At 48.3% G+C, this 13,137-nt stretch overlaps 1 protein-coding gene and 1 long non-coding RNA gene across 10 annotated transcripts in view; one reads left to right on the top strand and one right to left on the bottom strand.

The window, feature by feature from the left end:
• Window positions 1–10,081, top strand: part of LOC128852171 (uncharacterized) — a 50,815-nt gene extending 40,734 nt beyond the window's left edge. For 4 of the 9 annotated variants that reach the window (XR_008449844.1, XR_008449851.1, XR_008449852.1 and 1 more), the window contains 3 exons: window positions 2,452–5,269; window positions 7,567–7,638; window positions 7,914–10,081. This is a non-coding gene — a long non-coding RNA (uncharacterized LOC128852171). The remainder of the gene's footprint in view (window positions 1–2,451; window positions 5,270–7,566; window positions 7,639–7,913) is intronic. The other 5 variants (XR_008449850.1, XR_008449847.1, XR_008449846.1 and 2 more) reach the window with 5 other exon arrangements.
• ANTXR2 (ANTXR cell adhesion molecule 2) overlaps window positions 1–11,739 on the bottom strand; it is a 102,319-nt gene extending 90,580 nt beyond the window's left edge. Inside the window, exons 1-4 of the mRNA XM_054066343.1 lie at window positions 11,502–11,739; window positions 10,119–10,190; window positions 7,724–7,795; window positions 729–810 (exon numbers count right to left, since the gene is read on the bottom strand). Coding sequence (XP_053922318.1) covers window positions 729–810; window positions 7,724–7,795; window positions 10,119–10,190; window positions 11,502–11,626 — 351 coding nt within the window. The 5' untranslated portion in view covers window positions 11,627–11,739. The remainder of the gene's footprint in view (window positions 1–728; window positions 811–7,723; window positions 7,796–10,118; window positions 10,191–11,501) is intronic.
• Between the last annotated feature and the right edge of the window lie 1,398 nt (window positions 11,740–13,137).

Genomic DNA, 13,137 nt, shown 5'->3' on the forward strand with positions numbered 1-13,137 from the left:
ATCATAAGGTTTCCTTTGCTACCCCCTAGATTTCAAATGCCAGTAAGCAGATTCCAAGATATAAAAAGAATAGTTTAAAACTAAAAATTTTTTTAAACGGCAACAAACTCCTGTTTGCCTCACTTTTCAGCCCACAGACTGCAATTATAAACTTGGCTCTACAGACATAAAGGAGGAAACTGAGTTTCTGTCCGTCACAGTGAAAGCTCAGATCTGCACCTGATCTCTTACCTTCAAGGCTTGAATCTCTCAGCAGAATGACAAAGTATACTTTAACTGTACGTCTTGAGGATATATAGGCAGTTGGAAAGTCCATAATTAAGACAGTGCAGCATTAACGCTATTTGTGTTGACAATGCTGATCTGTGCGGTGCTCTCCATAATAAGCATGTGCTCTAGACGGCACTGTTAGACTCACCGCCCTATAAGGCTGCGTGTGACTATTTACCATGTAATTGGTATGCTATGTTAGCTGCTAAATTCATGACAAAGAACCGCTCTCTGCTGTAAAGGATCAAGTCAAAGAAATTCCATACGGCAGTGTTCTGTGATGGCTAATCTTCTGCACGAGATTTGCATAGTGTCTGGGCAATCTTGGACCACTTAGGAAACCAAAGATTCGAGTGTCACAGGCTGAGACATACAATCAATCCATGTAAGTTACAGGTTGTCATCCAGAGGGCAAGAACAGAGGATATTTTGGTAGCAAGAGGAGGAGTAAAACCTACCTGTTTTAATCCTTCATGGATGTATGTGTCACCTGCTGGTTTTACCTCCTCCAAATCCTTCAAGCCTTTCTTGATTTTCCCTCTGAAAACAAACAGGTAAAAGGCTGTTAGCGTGAACGGAAGTGGAGAAAGAGGTTAGTTTACTGATGGAAAATTAGTATTTGTCATAAAGGAGATGTGAAATTAAAACCTGTAAAATATAGCATTTAGCCGAGATGCCATGTGGAGGCAGATTTTGTATTCACAATGGAAGCGGTGCTGTGGTAACAGGATATTTTAGACCTAAATAACACAATATGTCTCAGTGAGTCAAAGAGCTGGAATCAAATAAAACGTTTCAGACAGTGCAGATATTGCAAAGAAGTGGCAAAGCCCCTCAGCATTAAATAGCCCAGTGGAAATTCCGTTGTATTAAACCTGCTTTGCTCAATTAAACCAGCTTCACTTCCTATCACGCTGAAATTAACAAAGAAATCTCCTAAAACAGCAGTTCTATTTCTAGAGAAATCTCCCAGGTTGATATGAAGGTACTTAATGGGGGAGGACAGATCTGCAATGATTACAATCTTCTCCCTTAAAAAATAAGTATCAATAGGCAAATGCAGCATTTGCAAGATGCCTCTTGTATCCAAGGAAAGGGACTAGGACTAAGGAGAGGATTTTAAAGTCTTGGCTGTCAGTACCCTTCTGTGTGACCTTTGACAAGACATCACGCCTACTGAGGTCACAGTTCACTTACATGTAAGAGGAGGATAAGGTTGTGCCATGATTTCTCATGAGCCTTTAAATAAATCCATCTTTGACTGCGAGATGCTCACTGAACTATGATGGTGAGACTGGAGAAGCACAAAAGGAATTATTGCCAGTGAGATCAGAACAAGCAAGGAAAAAAATGGGGAGAGACTATACTGAAAGAATTAAATCTGGAAGTTCTTAATTCTTATGCAAGTAATATTCCAGTGAAGCTCATGGAAAGTTGTGCTAGGAAAGGACAAGTGAAAACTAAGTAGGGACAAAATTTGGGCCAGAATATATAGAACGCTGTAACGAATGTAGGTGACAAAGATTAAAGCAGCAGGCATGAGGAGATGGAAGGAAACTACATTGCAGGATGCGTGAAAGCTTTCCTTAGGGCAAACAAAATGAGAAAGAATGCATATGCCACTCTGCCTGACTGCCACCCACTAGTCATTTGTTCCGCTGATGGGCTTCCTCTATGTTTAGAAGCTCTGTTCCATAGCTGTAATAAGCTCCCAGTCGCAGGATTCACCAATACAATCGGTGAGGGTTTAAAAAAACAGAGAGAAATGTGGTGTTGAATATATGGGAGAACAAGTTATGTAAGATAATACAATCTGTTTAATCCAAATATTTTACATTCAGCATCTATAGAAACAACTTGAAACTGATTATGTATGAACGCAGATTACAAACCACATACTTAGTGCTTGCCAGCAATGAGTGGCAGCACATCACAGGCGTTAGGGTTCTGCTGCCAAGAAACAAGCAGCAACTGAAGTCCCAGTTTTCTGAAACAGATTTCATTTTGCAAAAATAGCTTTTGTACAATCGGTTCAGTTTTATTTATCTAAAATGCCTCGTGACCTGGTGACACAGGAGTCTTTGGTGTTTCCGGGCCTCTGCCTACAAGAGGTTCCAGGAAAACCTTTGGCAGCATGAGCTTTTTTAGCTGCATTTAATCAGTCACCATCTCTTTCCTCAGGGGCACATCTGTACTGCATACACCAGCCAGATGTGAACCAGCTCCACCTGTGTTCCAAGTTGGTAAGGTATGAGCGAGACCTGGTGCGGATGTCACAAGGCCAGTGCACGTGCAGGACTTGAAGCCCTGGCAATGAGCTCCACCAGACAGTATGAGGGGTGAGTTCAATCACGCTACAACTCGCACCCAGCAGGTCTGGAGGGTGGGCACGGGAGGCCGTTATCACTCTGATAATAGGACTCTGTTCAATCAGCCAACCACGGCGCTCTGAAGCCCTCATTACCAGCCTTCAGTGCTCTCAAAACTCTCTTTTCTCTAGTTTCTGTACTAATTTTTTGTAGCCATAGAAATCCACAGAGGTCTGGTTTTAAAAGTTGCCTGTACTGAAATAACAGAGCCATGACCTTAGCCTGGGTATCTGGATACGATCACAGCACAGTTAATGACTGAGAGGCCACTGGCTGAATTTGTGGTTTAAGGCAGACAAGGGAGGGAGGTTGAAAAAGCAAAACAAACCCGGCAATGTGCAGTCTGTGTTTGGGCTGAATGCGTTAATATTTAATATCTCTTCCCCATTCAGCATACGCACTGCATCACATCTCTTGTGTTTTAAAAACGGCACCCCTGACTTTTAAGAGCTGCCCTGTCTGTTCTGTCTTTTAAGCTTTGTAATGACTTCAGATAATTCTTCAAGCAGCAGCCAAACATGACCATGGATCCCAGCTCCCTGTCATTTTGGTGTGAGGGTGCTTTTCAGCTGCTCCACGAACAGGGGCTGCAGACATAATCCTCTCAGCCTGGCTGAGGTCAGGAGAGGCTCTGGTAGCAAATTCAGAAGCACCCGCTGCTCCTCCCTCGCTGTGGAACTCTGGCATTAGATGCCTCAGTTGCACAGGAATTGTTTGCTGCGAAGGGAGGCTGCGCCAACGCCACTGCGAGGCATACAGCCCTAGCTGCAAATATTGCTCCGTGGACGGGCCAAAGTCTACACTGAGCTTGTACCTTCAGTGCCTCCCCAAGACAAGGACTGCAGAACTAAACTTGGACTTGAAAACAGAGCATTTAGTAAAGAGAGATTACAGAGCAGCCCAGCTTTGCAAACGACTGGAAAAAAAATCAGTTTAACATAAATTAAAATGCAGCAGCCTCTCCTTTCTGAAGCATGTTTCACAGTTCAGCTCTACTTTCAGGCCAAAATGCATGTTTCCCTTTCTGAGTTCAAATTATGCCAAGGCAACTACCCACCGTCTACAGGAGAGGTTTCTCTGCATCAACTCTATTGCACAAACCTTCAAGTTTATCTTTCAGCAACTCAACAGGTACCATTTCCGTCACCGTTTAGGATTATCTCTTGCTCTAAGCAACTTTAATTGGCACAGCACTAAGAACAGTGTTGTCAGCGGCCGAGTGGACAGGCTACTGATGTTGTTACAGCATTTCCTTGTTTCCTTGCGTAGATGTGGCCACAGGCAGAGGAAGACAAGTCCTGCTGCTGCAGCAGGATATGGATCACACCCCCATTTGAGAGGACCAATGATGAAACTACCAACCAGCAAAAGCCATCTCAGTTTCTCAGAGATGTGGCAATACCCTTGAGAGTAAGAATGCTTAACAGAAAGGTACGATCATTTGCCTTAAAGGAAATGAATCCACCTTCAAAGAGTAAAAGAAAGCCTTATACTTGCTAGAAAGCAAAGCATGCTTGAGGACTGAATCTTCAAAACCATTCTGAACCCTGCTTTGTTTAGGGATAACATTTTTTTGCACGTACATTAGTGTTTTGGAGGGTAGAACCAGCTGAAATTGCCACTTAAACCTCAGGCCACGCGGATTCTGGTGGGCATGGGGCTGGCCTAGTGCAAAATGCTGAGCTTCCACCAATACCTATGCAGTTTTACACCATGGTGTTCTTAGATCTTCTGGATGGGGGACAGTGTCTTATATTTCTTTTCTGTGGTGCATTCTACTTATTGAAGTGCTGGAATCTTGAACCATTTTTCAGTGTGTTCAGAGTATGAGCACAGGCAGGGAAACTGTGTTTTCCAGTGAGCATATATTCATCGTTAGGAATGAGGCTGTGTGCCTGAGAGGCAAGGTACTTCATCTCTAACAAATAAAGGCAAATAAAACAGGTACTTTCGTTTTGGTTTTTCTGTAAGAAGGAAGTATAATAGCAGGAAAGGACAACTTGTTAGTGAAACAAAGCAGGGGAAAGAAGTGTTCTCTATCAAAAAGAGAGATGGTGCCATCCATAACAGATCTGGCATGCTGGCAAAAGTAAACCCTGCACATCAGCCCCCCTAGATAGATGACCTGGAGGAGGTTCCACCTTTCTACACCTCTTAGATATTACAGAGGGCTCAGTAAGTTTATAATAATCATTCTGTTCCAAACTTTAGGCATCCTGCATGGGCTCCAGATGGAAAACACGTAAGTGGCCAATTTTGCTGTACTTTATACACTCTGCAGAACATGCTTTCTGCAGATATCTCTGGTTTTGGCAAGCTCTAAATCCGTAAGTGTTTCAGTGCAATAAAGGCACAGTCAGTGCTCCATGAGACTGTGGGCAAGCACAGTAAGGTACGGTTGGTCATGTACCGAGTACCTGAGTACCAGTCCTATTTTTCCACTTTCACTAATATAATCTTTCTTTAGCTCCAACAGGAGTTTCACCTACACGGTCAGCAGCGCAAGTCCTGGCCCCAGACATCACACGAGTCCTTCAGAAGCAGGTCTGCAGCTACCTGAAATCCTGCTGGCCAGCATACAGTTGGCCAAAAGAGAGCGCAGAGGACATCATGCCAAGTGGATGATTTTCGTAAGTGTATCCACTTTTCCAAGCAACTTGCTTTTCAAAACTAGTAGCAAAACTGAGCTCCAAACGTAAATGCACAAATCTTTATTAACAACTAGGCATACTGTTTCCAGCTAAACTTCACACGGGAAACGTGCTCTAAAATGAGATATAACCATTGTGAGGAGTCATTTCCATCTGAGTGTTATTTTCATTCTATGTATTTATTATAGCACTGTGTGTAGTACAGTTAACAGCGACTTCTGTTTCCAGTGTTATTTGCATAGCACTGTTCATAGTCACAAAATACTTGGTAATCTGGGGGCTTCAGCGGTATGGTGTGGGTTTCTTTATATGCGCAGCTTTATTACACAGTAAAAAACAGCACAAACTTTGTACAAACTATTGGAAGCCTAAAGCTTTCAAAACAAAAAGACCTCCCTACTTTAAACTAAGGGTTGGGAATGAATTGTCATTTCCTAACATTTGTGAATTAGCAAGCAAGCAAGGGGAAAAATATCCCTTCAAGTCCAATATGCACATGAAAAGAACAAGGCCATAACATCCCATAATCTCTCACACACACACACACACACACACACACCCCCATCCCCAAAACTGCACTGTACTTAGCATCCTAGCCTCATCTGCTGTTTGGAACAATGGGAGTTAGATATTCTAAGTCATTTTCCTTCGTTGACTGCTCTAATATTTAAAAAGACAGCTGCTCCAACTGTATCCCTCCATTCTTACCTATGTAGATATGGTTACAGTTACTAATGTTGTCTTCTCCGTTCCCCTTATAATTCCTCTTAAACAGTAAGGACAGTAATTTCCTTTCACCCACCACACGCACAGAAGCATCAGCAAGCCTTGCATTAACAAGAAGTTCCACAAAGGAACTCAGTAGAGAACTAAAGAAGGTTCTTTCCATGCTCTAAACGAGGCTTCCGAGAAAAATATGGTTCTTTCCATGACTTAAAGCATGCCACAGGCATGCAGTGAAAAAGGCACTTATCTTTCTGTGGCACAGTTCCAGAATTCTGCCCAAGCATTCCAAGCAGTCTGTGTGTGCTAGAAGTGCCAACTCTTTGTGCTTGATAAGGAATAGGCCACTGACAGGGATAGGGGCCCATTGAAATCAAGAGAAAGGATCTCATTGACTTCAGCAGCCCTCAGAACAGGCTTAAGTGTCCTCTCCTGACCCCTCTCAAGCCATCTGGTAAAATGGTTTATAACCTTGTCTCTCTCTGCAGAGAGCAGATACAGTATCCAAGCGCAGGTAGGGGGAAGTGAGAACTCGGCCTTCTCAGGTCAGACCACTTTTTAAATGCTAAATCAGGAGTGGCTTAGAATCGGGTCTTTAGACGTCCTGTTTCTAGGATGTCAGTGTACATTTCTGTAGTGTGACACACCTGTCTGTTACTGATGGCGGGTCCCTTATACTAAGTTTTGTACCAGCTATTACGCACCACTGAAAACCAGTAAACCCCTCCACAAAAAAAAAAAGTGAATACAGCAGAGCAGGTTTTGCATTGACTCTACTGAAGGGAGCAGAAAGGAAGGGCCAACTCACTTCCACAGTGCCACAACTCATTAAAATGATTCCTAGATGGCACCTCCACATGTTCAACATCCTAGAACTTGTGCAGTGTGGTTAGCTTCAGGACAGAAGGGAGCGAGAGAGGGGGTTATGTTGTTTCTATCAAGGCTGAAAGGATACTGGAGGACTGTGACAACACTGCAACTGTCCTCTACTGAAAGCATTGATTCCCCAATGTCATTTCCCAGCTCCTATGACTTTAGCAGTTAATTTTACAACTATGTCTTCTCTACCTGGTTTTCTCATGTCACCCTGGCCCATCCCAGGTGCTAATCCTTACTTTCTTTAGAAATCAGAGTAAGCAGCCTTGAATGTCAGTGCCTTCGGAAGCACCAACTGAAAAGAAGAGTTCAGGCACATCCATACATCATCTCAGTTCCTGAGAGGTCTCGCACCTTTCAAGTGGTACCAACACCAGTGCCTAAAACCAACTCTGAAGTTGTGATCTGAAAATTCACAATTAAATACCTAATTTGTATGAGATTACGGGAAACATTCATTTCCCACTGTATACTTCACCGAGACATGAAAAAATACTAAAGACTTATCTACAGATATTGCTTTACAAAAGTAAAAACAAGGAAAATTTCTCTTGCTGCGCCGAGGAAGATGCAGCATCATGCAGAGATGAAAACATTTCTTGTAGTTGTTCTGCAAAGCAGCAGCAGAGTTCACATCAAGAATTTATTTCCTATTGTTGCTCTTCCTTTTTTCCTAGGCTCTCTGCTGATGTGTTTGCAAAATTGAATCCAGCTCTCAGAGATGTTTCACGACTGGCCAGCACTTAACGGTATCAGTTATTGTTCAGTATCTGATTTAATAAGAGCCCTTGGAGGGAGGGGGGAGAGGGAGAATTAAAAAAGCAGTGCACTAACCTGTCTCCAGTTAATGGCATAATGACGTGTGCCTGGGTGGAAAACACGATAAATGATAATCTCATCTTGGGGCTTTTAAAAAAGGGAAAGAGGAAAAAAAAAATATTTTAGACAAATGAAGAGAAATGTACAGATGCACAGCATTTCATTCACTTATTCATGCTTCATCAGTGTCATTTTTATCCTCCAGTTTCCCAAGCTTCTTAGTCACCACAAGCAGATGCCAAACAAAAATGACATTCGTGCAATCCCAGTCTCTAGTAATTACATCACTGCCGAGCCCAAGTAACGTGAGACTTCCCTATTTGAGATGCAATTCTCTGAGCAATAACCTCAAAGTTACGATTTAGCTAACTTGTCTTCAGGACAACCCCAGAACTGTCCTCTTCATAGGACTTCCCATTTCTGCTCCACTCTCCCAGCACTCAGACACTGTGAGGATGGAGGAAGATGGCACGAACACACGCACTAGACCTGACAGCCTTGCCAGGCACGGGCCTTTCAGCGCTGAGACCATCAGCATGCAGTGCTGAGACTGCCAACATGAACACTGCAGACAAGCCAAACTGGAGAGCGGATGCAGTGCCATGAATTAATTCTTCAGGTGAGGACTGAAGGAAACCTGGAGTTCTGCGTGCAGTTTTGGGCCCTGCTATACGAAAAAGATGTGGACAGGCTGGAAAGGTTCCGGAGAAAGGCCACTGAGATAGGCAGAGGACTGGGAAATCTTCCATATGAAGGCAGGCTGGGAGAACTGGGTTTGTTGAGCCTCAACAGGAGGCAGCTTAGGGGAGATCTTGTTACCGTGTACCACTATGTAAGGGACGTCTACCCAAGAGGATGGAGACTCTCTTTTTATGAGGAGTCACATGGAAAAGACAAGGGGCAATGGGTACAAGTTTCTCCCGGTGAGATTCCGAATGGATTCCAAAAGAAAGGTTTTCCCCATGAGAACATTTAAACATTGGAATCATCTCCCCAGGAAGGCGGTGGATTGCTCTACACTGGACATTTTTGAGGCTCAGCTCGACAGGGTGCTGGGCCATCTCATTTAAACTAGAGATCATCTAAACGGCTGGACCAGATGATCTCTGAGGTCCCCGAAGTTTAAGAAAGGGCAAGGTCAAACGATTTCATGCCATATTCTGAAAGCAAACTGAGGCCTGAGGGCAGGACAAAGCCTTCTCAGCCTTCCAGAGCATTCCGCACAGAGAGAAGTGCTGTTCAGGTTCCCAGAAGTGCCAAACAGCTGCCACACACTGCAAAGGATTTGTGCCACAGGGTGCACCACACACTGAGCAGGATGCTTGTGAGTTGGACTGCCTGGCTCTGTGCCACAACTGAGCCCCCTCTGGTGTGGAAGAGCAGCAGAAAACCTTCCAACTCCATAACTTTATTTTAGATAACACAGCCGGACCACTACGGAACAACTGTTGCAAAAGGGACCGTCATTTGGCTGCAAAAGATGATGAACTGGAGGACTTAAACTGAATCTTTCAGTGGGGCAAATGTTCTTTTTTACCACTCGCTGAACAGAAGCGCTGCTTCAGTATCCTCAGGCTCTTCTTTTTATTCTAGAGCTTACAAACAAAATTCTAAAACCTTGTGTCACTCACTTGTTTTACAGAAGATTTGCTTTTTACAAGATGAACATAAGCAGTTCTTTAATTGCGCAACCCTCATTGTATCCCTTTATTAGCAAGCCAAGATTATAATTGCCTTCTGCACTTCATTTTCCTTCGCAAACACCACCCAACATCTATGTCTGCGGGACCTGCCTTTGTTTAATTCCATTTAGTTGGGGTTTCTTCAAAGCCAAACGCTGCATCGCAGTAACCCTCGTCTGTCCGTGCAGAGTGCAGTTAGTCAGTATTTACAACAGCCATTTCTGTGGCAGCAGCACTTGCCAGACAGTGCTGCTCACCAGAGACAAACTTGATTACATACATGTACAACAAATACATTGTTAACGTGGCATCAACCTCGTGCACTTTTGAGCATGAAGCTCCCTTCTTTTGGACCTGCGCCATGCTTTTACATATCTAGAGATGTGTGCAGATTACCTTCTTTATGTCGATCTGTCTGCCTGGAGGAGGGGGGTTGGAACTCTGGATGAGATTTAAGGTTCCTTCTCACCCAAACTATTCCATGATTCTATGAGTATTCCATCAGAAATGAAGCTTGGGGAGGGGGGAAGCTTAAAGAATCATCAAGATTCTTCCATCTGAGAGCACTTCTAGAGATGGAGTAGTTGAAGATGCGCATCACCAACTTTTTATTGAGTGTCAAACATGAAAAAAGGAAGGGAAATTACCAATATTTTCAAGGAATTTGGGTCCTAGAAGCTAAACTCCAAATGTGTCTATGACCAGTCTCAGGCACGGGGGTTACTCACCTCACGAATCTTTCTGTCAGCTGGCTCACAAAGTCAAATATCTCGTGCCAGTTCTGTGCCACGCTTCCAGATCTGGAAGGGAAACAGAGGCGCGTCAGGAGGCCTCACGGCGATTTTGGAGGGAAAAGGGACATTACAGGACCATGTGCTGTCCTGACCATTCCAGTGACCACCCCTCGTGCCGCCCTCCTGGGCACCGAGCCCCCTGTCCTCCCCACCGCTTTCCTAGGCATGCGAGGGACCAGTAGCCTCTCGTGGCCAGTAGCCAGCACAAGCCAGTAGGCCCTCACAGCCACTAGCCAGCAGTGGCCAGCAGCCTCTCATGGCCAGCAGCCAACAGTGACCATTACCCCTTGCACCTGCTAGCCCCCCCCAAAGCCATTACACCACAGCAGCTGGTAGCGTGTCATGGCCAGTAGCCCACAGTGGCCATTACCCCTTATGGCCAGTAGCTTGTCACAGCTGTTACCCTACAGTGACCAGCAGTGGCTAGTACCCCCTCACAGCCGTTACCCCACAGTGGCTAGTAGCCAGCAGCAGCTGGTAGCCCTTCATGATGAGTGGACCCTCCTGGCTAGCAGTTGCTCACAGCCAGTAGCCCACAGTGGCCATTGCCCCTCACAGCCATTATCCCACAGTGGACAGTAGCCTGTCATAGCCAGTAGCCAGCAGTGGCCGTTGCCCTGTCGGGGGGCCAGTAGCCCCTCACCACCCATAGCCCGCAGCGACCAGTAGCCAGCAGTGGCTGGTAGCTACTCACAGCCAGTAGCCCCTCACAGCTTGCAGCCCATCATGGTCAGGAGTCAGTCACAGTTGGTAGCCCCTCATGGCCAGTAGCCAGCAGTGGCCGGTAGCCCCTCACGGCTGTTACGCTGCAGCAGCCAGCAGCAGCCCAGTGGCCTGTAGGCCCTCGCATCCGGTAGCCCTCATGGCCATTACTGCACAGCGGCCAGTCGCCACTCACAGCCAGTAGCCTTCATGGCTGTTACCCCACGGTAGCCAGCAGCCCACAGTGGCCAGTTACCCATCACGGCCAGTAGCCCTCATGGCTGTTATCCCACAGTGACCAGTAGCCCCAGAAAGCCGTTCCCCCGTGGTGGCCACCAGCCCACAGTGGGCAGTAGCCCTCATAGCCGTTCCCACGCCGTGGCCAGCAGCCCACAATGGCGAGTTGCCCACAGTGGGCGGCAGCCCCTCATAGCCGCTACCCCACGATGGCCCATCGCCTGTCACGGCCAGTCGCCCCACGGTGGCCACCAGCCCCCACCGCCCGGTCGCTCCTCACAGCCGTTCCCCCGCGATGGCCACAGCAGCGGGGTGGCCCGTAGCCCCTCACGACCAGCAGCCCGCCCGCCCGAACAAAGCGCCCCCGCGCCGCCTCACTTGTCCAGCACGAAGTAGAGGTCGAAGGCGCCGCGGCAGGACGGCTGCTCGGGCGCGGGCAGCGACAGCGGCAGCAGCAGCAGCGCCAGCAGCGCGGGGCGGCCGCGACTCGCAGCCCCCGCCATGGCCCGGGCGCCGCGGGACCCGAACCCCCGGCAGCGCCAGCGGAATGGCCTCCGCCCCCAGTCCTGCCGCGATCCGACCCACAGCGCCGCCGCCCGGGGCGGGGGCCGGCTCCGCCCCGCCCCGCCCCGCCCCGCCGCGAGGACACGGGTTCGAGTCCCTCCGCGCCCCGCCCCGCCCCGCCCCCCGCCAGCTCAAGCCCCGCCGCCAGGCCGCGGGGTCCTACCGCGCCGGGGCCCCGCGCACCGCGGCGCTGCCTCTCCGCCCCCTTCTCCTTCGCACGGCGGACGCGGAGTCGCGTCCCGGCTCAGCCTGCCCCACCGGATGATTCCGGTTCGAGTCCCACTGTGGCCACCGCCGGGTGCGAGGATCCAGGTTCGGCCTTGGGCATAGCTTCCGCCGGTCCGAGAGGACGAAGGGGCCCCGGTTCCCGTCCCGGCGCAGCCTCAAGCCCCGCCACGAGAGCCCTGGGGCTCCCACCTGACCGTGGGTTCGCGTCCCCACTCCGCCCCCCCGTCCTTCCCGTTCGACTCCCGGTGCCGTCTTCCCCCACCCCTTGGGTGCGAGGACGCGTGTTCCCGCCCCAACACAGCCTCGCCCGTCCGAGAGGACGAGGGGGCTCCGGTTCCTGGCCACGGCCTCGAGTCCCGGCGAAGCTTCCGGACCCGCGCCCCGGCTCAGCCCCCACCCCCCGCCCCGGCCCTGAGGACCCCGGTTCGAGTCCCGTCGCGGCCACCCCCGGCTGCCAGACTGCGGGTTCAAGTGCTGACACAGTCTTCCCCTCTCCGAAAGGACGAGGTGAAAGCAAAAGGCGCTCTCCAAGCTTTCCCTCCTCGCGGGCACATTCAGAGACCCCTGCCCGTCCTTCCAAACACCTCCTCGCTGGGATTTGGTGCCCAGGCTGTCCTAAAGCCAACGCGTGGCACCCTCCCTCTGAGAAGAGCTGGTGAGGAGCCTCCCGGGACCCTTTGGTTTGGTTTGGTAATGAATCTTGGGGTTCCCTGCGGGCGAGGCTGAGTGCTGGACGTTCCCCAGCAGCCAGCTACAAGCTGCTGCAATCTGCCTGTGTTAGCGGTTTTCCCTGTGCCACAGCACAGCCCGACTGTTGCTCCAGGTCCGTGTGTGCGGGAGCCACCAAAATGTACGGCTTTCACTGGGCTTTGCAAAACTAAACACAGAGCAGGCATTGGGTTCGAGGTTTGACCTGGATCCCTCACGGCTAATGTGTGCTGGATCCTTCACCGCAAACGCGAGGCGCTGGACAAAGCATCGCTTTGCGCCACCAGAATATTATCTTTCAGGTTTCCATCTGTGGCTTCAGATTTTCACAGGAAGCTTAAACATGCTTAATTATCTTAAAAATATTATCTTAAGGCTAAAGAGATACATGAATTGTGAAGAAATTCATGTGGCAAGCTGTACAAACCAAAATTGTCTGGTAAGTTAAAAATAAATGTCTCACCTCTATTTCTTTGTTTCCGTTCTGGAGTTTTTCCCACGAGCACTATGTGAC

Source organism: Cuculus canorus, chromosome 4 (genome assembly GCF_017976375.1).
Source record: "Cuculus canorus isolate bCucCan1 chromosome 4, bCucCan1.pri, whole genome shotgun sequence".
Lineage (NCBI taxonomy): Eukaryota > Metazoa > Chordata > Aves > Cuculiformes > Cuculidae > Cuculus > Cuculus canorus.